At 36.1% G+C, this 13,589-nt stretch overlaps 1 protein-coding gene across 22 annotated transcripts in view; it reads left to right on the top strand.

Annotated features, from left to right (window-relative positions):
* Window positions 1–13,589, top strand: part of CACNA1D (calcium voltage-gated channel subunit alpha1 D) — a 272,363-nt gene that overhangs the window by 176,647 nt on the left and 82,127 nt on the right. For 9 of the 22 annotated variants that reach the window (XR_009630816.2, XM_060766053.2, XM_067463555.1 and 6 more), the window contains exons 30-31: window positions 3,908–3,991; window positions 4,307–4,390. The exons of 2 other annotated variants lie outside the window; for them this stretch is intronic. Coding sequence is in view for 19 of the 20 variants with exons in the window: in XM_060766053.2 (XP_060622036.2) it covers window positions 3,908–3,991; window positions 4,307–4,390 (168 nt within the window). In the remaining variant the exon portion in view is untranslated. The remainder of the gene's footprint in view (window positions 1–3,907; window positions 3,992–4,306; window positions 4,391–13,589) is intronic. 11 more of the 22 variants (XM_060766054.2, XM_060766055.2, XM_060766047.2 and 8 more) reach the window with 2 other exon arrangements.

Raw genomic sequence — 13,589 nt, 5'->3', positions numbered from 1 at the left:
CTATTTTTAACCTTTGTCTTATGCACATGTCCATATAATACAGTTGTTCTTTGTACAGAGTAAGGAGCAACTTTCTTTGGAGAACAATCTCCTTTTCTGTGTAAAATGATGACATGATTTATTATTATAGTGTACTATTGTCTGTATATAAAAAATAAATTCAAAATCAAACTACATAGGATATGGTATTCCATAAATAAAACTCCCAATGATTTTTTTTCTTTTATAATAACTGCCATAAGGGAAGGACAATTTGGAGATGAGGTATAATATTGGAGAGGTTTAATTCTAGACTGCTTCCCAACTAATCCCTGTCAGGCTACTATTAGCTGATGAAGGGTTTAGGTTTAAACCTGTATGGTTCTCCTTTGGCAGTCAATAGAAGCCAGCTATGATGCAAATCATGGCCATGTGATTGACTTTTGTAAAATATAATTATGTCAGGGTGGGGGATGCCCTACTAGGATTTAGAATGAAGCATCTTTCTTGGTAGCATTTACTAGGACTGAAAGGTGATATTAACGGCCAAGTATTATGGAAAGTAGCTTACCCTATACCTCTTAAAGCTAGGCTGATGCCCTCAAGTTGTGGAGTAAGCTATCAAGTTGGAGTGGTGGGGAAAATGTAAACTTCCAGTCTGATGCCATCTTTTATTTTACCTGATGCATCAACATGTCTTGAACTGGCTCTGAATAAGAAATTTTAGTCACAGGGTTATCATAACATGTGTAGTTTGACTGTCAAATCCATGCTTAATACATGGCTTATTGGCCTATGCATTTTGACTAACCCTGTATATACCACAACATTTTAGGATACATGCTTTGGATGATAGATTTTATGGTCAATTACATTGGGTAAGATACTCCCAGGGACTTTTAAAAAACATACCTAGTTATACAACCAAGCCCTATTCATGTAATGTACACACAAGGTGTCATGCATTGAAAAAGAGTGACTCTGTATTACTAGATGGATCCCAGATATCATGTTCTAGGTGGGCTAACCTGAGGAAGTTTTCTTTTTGGAATGTGGATAACTGAAACTGTGGATAAAGAGTGCGTGGATGAAGGGTCATACTATATTTTAATAATTAGAAGTTCAAACGTATATTATTATGAAAGCCAAATATTGCATAATTAAATATGGAATTATTTCCCCTTGCTATTCTGTATCAGATTTGTGTGCCAAAAAAGAAAAGATATCTAGTAAGTAGATTGATCATGAGTTGTTGCAGTGATGAAGACTCTGAGATGTGTGATACAAAGTTTACATGCTGTGACTTGTCCATATATTGCATCTTCCCATTTCCAGAATCATCTTTTGTTTCTGCTACTTCATGTTTGCTTGCTTTGGCTTTACACAATGATCAAAACAATATTTGTATGTACTGATAGGAAAGGAACACCTTAAGAAATGAATATGTGACATATGATTCAAATATCCAGATATCCTATATATATATATATATATATATATATATATATATCCCATAAAAGTACATTCTTCACTTTCAAGGTGGCCACATCACATCAACCAATAGTTCTTCCCCGTTTATAAGCACATGTTGCTATGGGAGAAAATGCATTGAATAACCAACTAAAATACAATTCACCATACTATATATTGCTTGAAAATTCTTTTAATTGCATAAAATTAATATAAGAAAAGAGAAAAGAAAATTGAGAAACAATATCTCTTCTGATGTGATAATTTGCTCACAAAAAGATGTTGGTATTAAGCTATATTGTTTACAAAATTTGGTGAACAGTAACGTGATGGTCTATGGGGAAACAAATAAGTACAGCTAGTAGCTAAGCTTGTTTTTCAGCCTTTTTCACAATAACAGAACAGTTCAGAATGGTTGCAGTATTTTTAATGGGGTCTGACTGTAACTCACGTTCTCAAATCCTTTTCTCTGTAACGTCTTAATGGACCTATGTCCATTGGTTAGTTACTATGGTTTTTGAAAGACTGCTTTCTAATTTTCTGTGTGTGTGTGTGTGTGTGTACACTGTATGAATTAGCGTTTCGGCTATGGCTAATGAACATATACAGCAGTGTCTACTGTGAGGCAGTAGACACTCACAACAAGCTACAACATTATTACAAGAATTTTAAAAAGCAGTGCAGTTTAATGAAGGCAAAATTGCTGCTATGTCATGTTCTGTAATGCTCTAGCTTCAGCGCTTTGATTTGATTTGTACACAGTGACACCAGAATTTTACCCAGTCTTTTAGGTTCTTCCTCATTCAGTGACAGTCTAGGTGGTTAAGAAGTGTCCTGGAAGATCTATGGACAAGTATGGAAACATTGTACTAAACATACAATTTGAAATGGCAGAACATTAGGCACACCTGTACTTCAAGACTCATAAAAACCTATGTAGAAGTGCCATTTATAGTAGTTTATTCAGGTTTTTGAAATACATACACATACCCAAAGAAAATAATGGTGCTTCAATTTTTCTTTCTGTGTGCATGTATAAATCTATTTTAGGAACAGAACTCAATAAATACATGCTGAAAACCCCCATACGGCCTGGATGATGCCCATTAGCTTTGTGTTGTCCCACCCTTTCACTGTATATGTGGCTGTACCTCTCTTCTGGCCATTTTTTCCCATTTGAAATATCTTATATCCAAAGTATAGCTTAATTTTATGTTCAATGTTATTTATAAGTATTAATTATACATTGATTTAAAATGTCTGTATCTGAATGATGCAATTGCATCAACACTGCCCCAAGCTTTTGAGATGTTACATTTTGGAACTACATCTCTCCAAATCCTCTGGTCAGCATAGCTATGTCCACTGTGCTGAATGGTAGATTCATGTAATTATAGCCCCCAAAACTCAGTATTTGAAGCTTTGCACTGTTGTACCCATTTTTGTTGTTCAACATGCTCCCAGTTTGTCAGTTCCCAAAAACACATGTGTGCCTCTATGTTCTTAGAATGATTAGGATATTGATGGAGTTTAATTCTAGGCCATAAAATTGTAAACAAACTTTTTGTGTGTGAATAATAAAGAAAGAATGCATCAGTTTACAATACTAAAGTATATCCTGGACATAAGCTTAAGCTTGTTTTCCAGTAGCTTAAGACTTTTTTCTGTTGATCAAACATATTGAAAGGGCACAGGGATAGAGAGGGCGGAATCAGGGTATTAGGATATCTACTGTACCTTAGAAAGTACTGTATGTACTCATGTATAAGTCAATGACAAGTTTTGGGTCCCAAATTATGGATTTTAATGTGACTAATGAATATGTCAAGTGTCATTCCATGGAGAGGGGAAAACATCTGTGCTGCCCCAGGAAGCCAGTTGCCCCAGGCCACCTTTATTACCATTTCCCAACTCAGGTACTCAAAAAGGCCAGAAGTGCCACTACAATTGAGAGAGTAAATGGGGTCAGTGCTTATTTTAGGTTCTCCTGAAATGGGCTACGCTTTTACCTTTATCAGCTCGACTAAGAGAAGGGGATGGCTCCTCTTTTTAAAGAAGTTATGGTATAATATTCATATTGTCCCATAGTTAAGCTGATCTAGGTTTTGAGGGTTGGTTTTTTGAATAAAATTTCTACTTATACATGAGTATATAGGATAATTTCCAGCATGTCCCTATTGAAGGAGTGCCAGTGTGTAGATGTACCTTTGCCAAATATTATCACACCACAAGTGTGCTTAATCCTTATTCATGTCAGAGTCCTCCTGGCATGTTAAGGTCAAATTATGTCACATTTCTGCCTTTCCTTCAGTAGACAATATTGTTGTTTTTCTCATTATGCCACTGAATTTTGTATGAAATAATTTCTGTTTATGAAAGGAAATTAAACAGAAGTATGCAAATATTTTGACTTTTCATTTGTAATCACAAACATTTGCACCCTGCCTGCTCTGTTCAGGGTTATTTTAGTGATGCCTGGAACACGTTTGACTCCCTCGTCGTTCTTGGCAGCATAGTAGACATCGTTCTCAGTGAAGCTGATGTGAGTATACCCCAGCCGAATTCCTCCAGTGCCACCTTCTCTTTTTTCTGTCTCCTGACATATTTCTGTTATCTGGACAAGTCACAGAATTTGGATATGTTTCTAAACTTAGATTGCAGGCCAGGCCAGTTTACAGTTATCTTGTTCTGGGGAAGAAATAGTTGCTTTTTGCCTTCTGCCTTCTCAAACTTGAGGAGGAAAGTACTGGTGCATTGCAGAAGCTTAGATTGTGTTTCCGTGTTATAACACTGTCCTTTTTCTTCTCTTTCTTTTCTGTTTCTGTTTTCTCGTGCTACTGAATGCTTGTCCTAACAGCACTATTTCACTGATGCATGGAACACTTTTGATGCCTTAATTGTTGTTGGTAGCGTCGTTGATATTGCTATAACAGAAGTTAATGTAAGTAACCACTGTTCACCCCACAACCAAGTAATCACTGACGGTCTAGTATTAGAATAGAAAGAAGAGTAGAATAGAGTTGACAAATCATAACTCTGTCTCTCTCTTACTGTCTTTCTTTGTTTTTATTCTTTATTAAAGCTGTGGTCCTGTTTTTCACTTAATAATATCTGAGGATGAATGCACAAAAGCTAGAACAGACAAAATTAATTCACATTAGACCATCTTGCAAAGTTTTTTAAAAAACAGAATTTGAGCCAACGGAAGTTTCTGAGCACTTTTCAAAGATTTGTCCATTTTTTTCATGATTCTATACTTTGCCCATCCTTTGGATTTTTTCTTCCATTTCCAGTAACTTTAAACAAGTTGTCTGCCATTTTTGGTCCAGTAAAGGTTTCACAGTATGGGGATTTTGCTATATGGCTAACATAGCTACCCCTGTCTTTAGCTATTGTCACTCATCTCTTAAGGCTGCCATTTGTTGAAGTCTGTATCTCAATTACCTTTTGCTTCCTCTTCTCCCAGAAGAAAAACTCTCCAGATTTCAAAAAGAGACCATATGGTTCTCAGTTTAAGGTGTTAACATAAAATTAAGAATAGATTTTATTATATTGATTCTGCTTTCAGTTTTGTTTTTATTTATTTAGCTGATCAACATTTACAGGTAAAGAAGACCCACTGTCCTCACCTTTCTTGAAGGCAGTTTTCTGGAAACTGTCAAAGTGTTACATGTTAGCACATATCACGTCAAATTAATATCACACTATGCTCATGCCATTAGATAAGCAAGCCACTTCCCGAAGTATGTCATTTAATGGATCCAAAGATGGTTGTTCCTCTCCTCATTTCCTTTTCCAGCAGTGATGCCAGCAAATATGTTCCATATAAAATAGATACTAGTCAGCATCCATGTGATCAATCTAGTCCTAAGCATATCTTTCTCTGTGAATCATTAAAAGAGTAGTTTTGAAAACTGATTCTTTGGCTTAATAATTTGGCAAATACCATATACAATAACCTTGTTTGTTATGTTATAAACCCTTTCGTTTGGTTTCTGAAATAAAGTTCACAGGACAAAAGCTATATTTTCATGAACATGTTGCATTTTCATATCCATTATTTACCCATGAAGATCCAATTTCTTATGTGAGAGTTCACCTCTTGTTTACCGTAGAAATTCTTAGATAGGTTAAATTATTGCTTCTAGCAAAAACATTCTATGCAGAAAATAAAAAATCTAGAGATGACAGACATGCTTAAAATATTTTTATTATTTTTGTCTATTTCCCTCTTTTTATTTGCACATTCCACATTTAAAAGAAAGGTTACTCCAAGTACAAAACTCAGGCCTGCAGGTGGGGGGGGGGGGGGGGCAGGGCAGTGTAGTTGTTTATTTTGTATGCACATTGTTTTTCATTCTCCAGGCATATAGAGACTTGCTCATCCAGCGAAGCTTTTGCGAAAAGTGACAACAGCTAATTTTGGATAGTGGATATCTAATGGATTTTTTAAGCACTTTGGATTTAACGCTGTGCAGAAAATGTTTTATTTGGCAATAGCCTGCAAGAATTGCTTATTGTTAAACAGAACTGATAGCTTTATATTTCTGATAATTTGTACACTTAGCTTGCAGTGACTTGTTACTAACTGTGTCTTCTGTATTAACCTTTTTAAAAACATGAGCATCCTTTTAAAAATGAAGAAAATACGATGTCTGGCTGCTTAGAATGCTAGCAGAGTACCATTATTGGAAGTAAGGAAGAAAATAGTTTTGGATTAGATTTTAATTTTTTCAGTCCCAGGAATGTGGTTGGGAGGTGGTGGTTATGCAATAGAGGGGTCATCCCATAGGATTGCTTGGAATGTTTTAAGTATGGCAATTGATGTATGTAGGCTAACTGGAGCAATAAACAGGTCCAGGCATTGCATCTGCTTGAGGAGGAGCTAAGACTGACTTAGTAGAAGACAGAGTGTGCAAACTCATACTCCCACCTTCTGGGCATAAAGTATCAATCACTTGATTTATAAATCAACAATCTTTCAAGGAATTCCAAGTGTTATAATGATCTTCAGTTCTCCATTTAATCCTCAGACAACATTATCATAGAGTGGGTTGATTCCCAAAGTTAGTTGGTGAGCTTTGTAGCCAGGCAAGAATTTGAACATCAAAGGTTTCCTGCATCTAGGTCTCCTGTGCTGACTGTATATCTTACTGGCCCCCAGAAAGCATTGTTTGACTTGGCTAAATACTATGTTAGCAGCTGATCTAATGGCCCCATATTTTCTGCCCATTCCTCTGTTGAAAAAGTAGAATGGTATCAGAGAAACTGATTAATGTGTATTTTGAGAGGGTTCGGAATTGCATTCTACCATGGCAAAAAGAACAAAGAGCCATGTTGCGCTTCCATTGCCCTCTTGAATTCTTTTCTTCTATAGACATGTGCATTTTAAAAAATGAGTAGAACTTTGTGATGCTCATTTGCAAAATTGTGTTAGGTATATGAAAGGTGAATACTATATATGTAGTATATATAAAATCTTGATAGAATGATAGAACTCTAGAAAGATCAATATTTATTCTAAACGTGTATATGAATAATGAATCTGAAACCATTTCTGGAACATTAAATCTAGGTAGTGTCCTGAGCTGCCTATGCACAGATATTACTTTATTATGATAATAGTGCAGTAAACACATAAGCCATATTCTAACTATTATGAGGATCTAGGAAAAATGTTTTGTATATGAGCTTATGCAGAAGTCCTGGACAGAATTGATGCAATTGTATTGTTGGCATGCTCAAGCCCAAAAGATATTTAATACCTTCAACTGCCCTTAAAATTTGTGCCTGGAATTTACACCGCTCCATGCATACACCCAAGAGCATACACTAAGGCTCTCTGGCTTCTTACTCCACTAAGTATCTGGATGTGGCTACTCTAGAGCAACAGTTCCCAAACCTTTATAGTCATGAAACCCTTTAAAAGACTTTTCTTTCCCACGAAACCCCATCTCTGTCCCTAAGCATTGTGAACCCACAGGGTTCTTTCTTCTTTCAGCTACACCAATTGTCTGAGTGTTTTGCATAATGTAGTAGGTTTGGAAAGAAAGAGAAAACATTTTGATTAAAAAGACAAACCTTTATTTTGGTATAAGAAAACATTGGATATAACCACAAACATTTATTCTGGTAAAGGAAAATATGACCTGCACAATTAAAATGGTGAATGAAATTATTTCATTTTTCTACTTGAAGTAATTTTGAAAGTGCGTTTTATGTCTGACAGCTTAATATATACATTTGGGGTGGCATTCCGCTTTCTCCTAAATTTGTTTTTGGTGTCAGTTTAACTTGAAAAGCTTGGTTTTTGCAATAGGTGGACATGAAAGGGAAGCATTACTCAGATAGCCTTTCTGGCTACCAATGGCTATAAATCTATCAGTCCTACCCCAAAGTCACCCAATGGTACAGATTCAGTCTTTTGCTGAGCCCCCAGTAGCACAGTGGGTTAAACCCTTGTGTCAGCAGGTCTGAAGACCAACAGGTCACAGGTTCGAATCTGGGGAGAGTGTGGATGAGCTCCCTCTGTCAGCTCCAGCTTCCCATGTGGGGACATGAGAGAAGCCTCCCACAAGGATGGTAAAACATCAAAAACATCCAGGCATCCTCAGGGCAATGTCTTTACGGACGGCCAAGTCTCTCACACCAGAAGCGACTTGCAGTTTCTCAAGTCGCTTCTGACACAAAAAATACAGGCTTTTTGCTTTTAAAGCAGAGGTACATTGAATTTCAGTAAGATTTCCTTATTCTGGCATGGACATTTGAAAAAGATTTTTTTAAAATAAATATTTTTTTTCAGAATCCCTATGATGTTTTTGCAGAACTTTGGGGGTTCTGAAGAACACAAATTGGGAACTGCTGCTTTAGAAGACCATTAGCTTCCCCAAGAAGCTTTGGGAAAGAGTAACAAAAAAAAAGAAATATCCCCCCCCCCCCCCGCAAAAAAAAAAAATTGGGAACATCCACAGTATATGCAAAACCTTCAATTCAATGTGAATGTAACTGTTGTCCAGAGACACCGGGAGGTATTTCAATCTTGCAATAACACTGTGAAGTAGGATAAAGCTTAGAGACAACAATTTAGCCAAGGAGTGATAGCAATTGCCCATGAAATTAGTCAGAAATGTAAGACTAGCCTCCCCACCTCTGAATTTTGTACTTTAGCTATTTGATCAAATCCTAGAGCTAGAAAAATATTGAGAGGATTCATAATACTTTAGAGAAACATTTCTTTCTTTCTTTTTCTTTCTTTCTTTCTTTCTTTCTTTCTTTCGACTGCTTTTTTTTTAAAGTGATCATGCAACAGTGCTAGATATCTTGCATTTCTGTTCTGTTAACAGGCTTTCATGTTCTTTATTTTTAGAAAATTTTAAAGGCAAGTGAATATGTACGGTATAAGAATTTACAGATCAAAAGGTCTGTTAAAGGCCATAACATATCTTTGTGCTTTTGCTCACATTTGTCTAAAAGACATGTTACAACCATGCACAAAAGCCCTGTCTCTAGTCATCTAAATGGTTTCTTCTAAACTGTGTATTACAGTGATTATGGGCTATTTGCAAGCTTCATATTCCGAAAACAGAATTATATAAAATGATATAATGATCACTATGTAGGCATTTCTCATACCACTTCAGGACCCTAATAGCTCAATATCTATGCACTTTTATTGCAATTATCAACTCACTCCAGTTGGACTAAATTATTCAGATATTGCTGCAATGAGACATACACATGCTGCATAAACCTTGGCTTTAGAAGAACTCACAAAAATATTCATCATACCTAGTTGAGAAGCAGTTTGGATGGCTTTTGCAGGGTGCTTCAAAAGCATGTTCACTTTGCGTTTTCACTGCTTGATTTGTTTTTGTTTTTTTTTAAAAAAAGCTTTAAAACTTTGCTCTTATAGAGGAGAGAGTGCTGGCTGGTTTTTAAAAATCCATTTCTTTTGCCTCTTTGATGGATTGCTAACATTTCAAAAAGCCTTGGTGGGTTCACTTGCTGCCAGACCTTGTTCTTATCAAGTGCTGGACAAGATGAAGGCTGTCTATAGCCAGCAAGCTCCCGCTTGCTCAGACCAGCAAGAAAACATGACTCAAGAGTTTTTGTTGGATTCAACAAATAACTGACCTTACCTATGCATTTCTGTTCCTTCGCCGGTCAGGATTGGTGATGCATCAGGCTGCACTGATCCCTGCAGTTCCTCAAGTCCTGACACATACTTGCTATCTTATATTCCATATCCAGTGGACTAAAGCATTATTTGGTTAGCAAAAAGCAGGTCTGCAGTAATACAGGGCCTCAAGTAAATTGATATAATTTTCTTGAAGCAAAATTTCTTCAAGAAAATAATTCCTAAAATTCTAAACTTGGTTTAATTGATCAACTCTTGCTTTTTTGCATCTCTATTTTATTTATTTATTTATTTCCTGCATTTCTACCCCATCCTTCTCAACCCTTCAAGGACGGCTTACATTCGGCAACAATTTGATGCCGCAACAGATACAACAATATAATTTAAAACAATAGATAGTACCTTAAATTAAAAACAATTAAAAGCATTATTGTCAGCCATATAACCATTCCAGTCAAATTCTGCATCTAAAGTGCTGTTATATCTGCTGCCCAAAAGCCTGGTCCCAGAACCATGATTTTAATTTCTACCTGAAAGACAAGAGGAATGAAGCCGACCCAATCTCACTGGGAAGCAAGTTCTACAGGTTGGGGACCATCACCAAGCAGGCCCTGCCCTCGTCCCCACCAAACGCATTTGCGAAGCTGGTGGGACCGAGAGCAGGGCCTCCCCGGTTGATCTTAAACTGTGAGGTGGGACATAGAGGGAGATACATCTTTTCCTCTGTTTCATATACCCTGTCTCTGATTGAAAGTTTTGGAATGGGTCAGAGGTCCACCTAGCATTCCCGCAACCCATATCACCTACTCATTCCATCAAATAATTTTGTTTGCATTTCTCTGCTGATTTCATTATATAGTATTAGTAAGTTAGGGGGTGGCTTCCTTTTGAGAGAAAAAACAACAACAGTAGCATTTCTCTGTTTGATCGTAGCTGGCAAAAGAAGAAACTAACCACAACAGTACAATCCTTGCTTTCTTCAGTCCTTGACATGTTCTCAAGTACAAAGCGTACATTAGATCTAATGAGCTTATATCTTTTCTCGTTGGTAGGTGCCTCCTGTGCAGTCTGTTTAGTAATACACTTTTTTTTGGCAGAGTAGAAAATCAAACTGGCCCTGTCCACATTAGTATCATTTTGACATTTATTCAAAAGAGGCATCTTTCCTGACATTGTCTCTTTAATATTTTTATAAGATTAATTAGGATGCATAATTCATTTATGAATAAACATGTGGAGGTAAAAAAGAGATGGGCATTTTTCAGTTTAAATTTCTCTCACCTACACATGCTTAGTAAAACAAAAAGCCACCTTTAGCTGTATGTAGCAGGTTTCACCCTAATACTGCCAAATTTAGAGGGGAAGACACAAATTCTAAGAGGAAGAGGCTAATTCATCCTTTACATAGGAAAACCAGCAACATTTTGGCCTTCTAAGCACCTTCTGCACTGCTTGCATAAATATATAAGGCATTTGTGTGCTTAATTTCCTTAAAGGAATTATCTTCAAATGCATAAAAAAATAAAAAATAAAAAAAACAGAAAATGTATCCACGATATCAGCCTGCACTGCTGTAGGCAAATGAGGGGGTTTAATACAGAGAGATGTATGAACTATACAAAATACTGACAAATGCAAATTAGGTGGCAAGAGATAAAGAAGGAGGATTATGTGTGAAAGACCTTTGTTCAAGCTTTCAGTGAACAGATCAATGAGGAACCTGCCAACATTGCTTTGCTCCCCTTCAACCCAAAAGAACCCATTGTTTTATATGAAGCTGCAATCCACTGCATACTTACTTTGCATGAAACATCATAGAATCTAGTAAGCCCTATTCCAGACCTGAAAATAAAGGTTAATATTACATGTAACTATTTTTTCATAACAAGGATGTACCATATTATCTTGTAACAATACAAAATGTTGAAAGATCCCCATTGATGGAAGTAATTAAAACCTTATAATTCATATAACAATTACCAAGATAATTGACATCATAGAATATTATACCGAAAAAATCATGCACAGGTGGGGAGGGAATGATTAAATAGATTAAGGCAATTTCACAGATAAAGGTATATCTGTGAAATTGCCTTTGGTAATTTTTCCTCAAACAAAAGAAGCATGGAATGTTTATATTATCTACCTTTTACGTATACTAGTCAACCCAAAAGGCAATATTTGGGCATGCTGGAAGTATGGGGAACAGGATTTTTCAGGTTTTAAATTTCCTTATATAAATCCTACAGTTTTTTTTAAAGGCCCCTCCCAAGAAAAATGATAGAAAAAGCAAAGTAAAAATAAAAAATAACACATTACTTTAAAGCCCACCTAAATACAAAATAAAACCAATTAATTAGTGAGAATTAGTGTCTTAAACAGTTTCATAGCAAATTACTTTTCAAACATAACTTTCAAAGCTCCAGACTGACTTCTCACAAGTGTAGAATGGTACTGTTAGCTACTTCAAAGTGTTATCTTTTGGTTTCCTGAAGGAGGGACTAACCATTGTGTAGCTGATATGCACATGTTTATGACAAAAAAAAACACAGTTATCGACCAAGAATGCTTTATCTGACAAGCCCTTAAAATATGATGCTAATTTTGTAGGCCTTTTGCTTGACAATCAGTGTTATAAAATAACAAATCAATATAGATCAGCCAGTTTAACTGATGCAGTTTCCTTTTTAAAAAATAACAGAAAGGAAAAGAATAAATAAACCTACATGTTTGATACCTCTTAGTTCCATGAAGCCTTTAGAAGAGTCAGACATTATTTACAGTTGGCTGACAATTGCGAGGGTTTTTTTTTTATTATTATCTTAGCAACTGAAACCTTATCTCCTACATTCGTTCTCTCTTCTTATCTCTTAACCTGTTTTTTCTGTGCATTGTGTATAAATGATTACACATTCTCTCCTTCTCTATCCTTTATCATTTCACCAATCTGACTACAAGATTTAATGCTTTCTCTCTAACATTTGTAATGTGGCACAAATGCTCTCTAGCATTCCTAATCTGGTATAGAAGCAAAGAGCGCTCATAAAGAACAGATGAAGATCTTTGTTGGGTTAGACCAATGGCCAAAGGTTGAGAATTCTGTTTCCTTACAGTGCCCAGGATGCCCCATAATCAAGGCATGAAAACAACAGTCCCCTCTCATTATTAGAACTTCATCAGGAGTCAGTAGAAGGTCCTCTTGACTACTAGCTCTTGGCAAATGTATTCTTGGTAAAGGTAGTCATTTGCATTACTACATACTATATACCACAGTGGTGAGCTGCCAACATTTCACAATGATTCCCTTGACTGGTGTTTCTACTCTTCGACAATGCATTCAAATAAATGTATGTAAATAATTTAGTATATTTCCTCATACTTTTCCATTTGTGGTCTTCCACCATTCCCCCATCACACTGACAGTGCAGCTACAAATACTGAGTTTTTTTGGTTTTTGGTTTTTTTTTTTTTACAAACAATCCATCTGCATTTTTAGGTTCTCATATAATAGATGGAGAGTAGTCGCTCTCTATTTGTGGGATAGCTATTCTCAGGCTAACTACGCCCACACCCTCTCATTTTAAGAGAGAGAAATTATTAACAGGACATTGAGTGATTTTCCATTTTCCCTTCCAACTTTGAGAAAAAGCTGTTATTTTTATCCTGCTTTCTCTCAAAGGAGCACAAGGCATTAGTTACAGTTCTCTGTCTTTTTTTTTCAGTCTTTAACTGCTGCAGAAGAAGATAGGCTAAGAGGTGATAACCAGTCCAAGGGTTTCATATTAGCTTTATGGTTAAATTAGGGAATTGAGCCCAGGTCTCCTCAGTCATATTACCTAGTACACTACATTGGTTTTCTTAGATCAGGGTCCCTGTTGCACCTCAGAGTAAAGTCACCTTGCTTAACACACCAAAGAACACACCAGCAATAGTCTTTATGATTTATTAAAGTAGAAGATAAAAAGTTTAAAAAGGCAAAAGTATATTTTAAAAGATCAGTCCA

The sequence above is a fragment of the Anolis sagrei genome, chromosome 2 (assembly GCF_037176765.1).
Source record: "Anolis sagrei isolate rAnoSag1 chromosome 2, rAnoSag1.mat, whole genome shotgun sequence".
Taxonomy (NCBI): domain Eukaryota; kingdom Metazoa; phylum Chordata; class Lepidosauria; order Squamata; family Dactyloidae; genus Anolis; species Anolis sagrei.
This window is presented reverse-complemented; position numbering and strand designations above follow the sequence as displayed.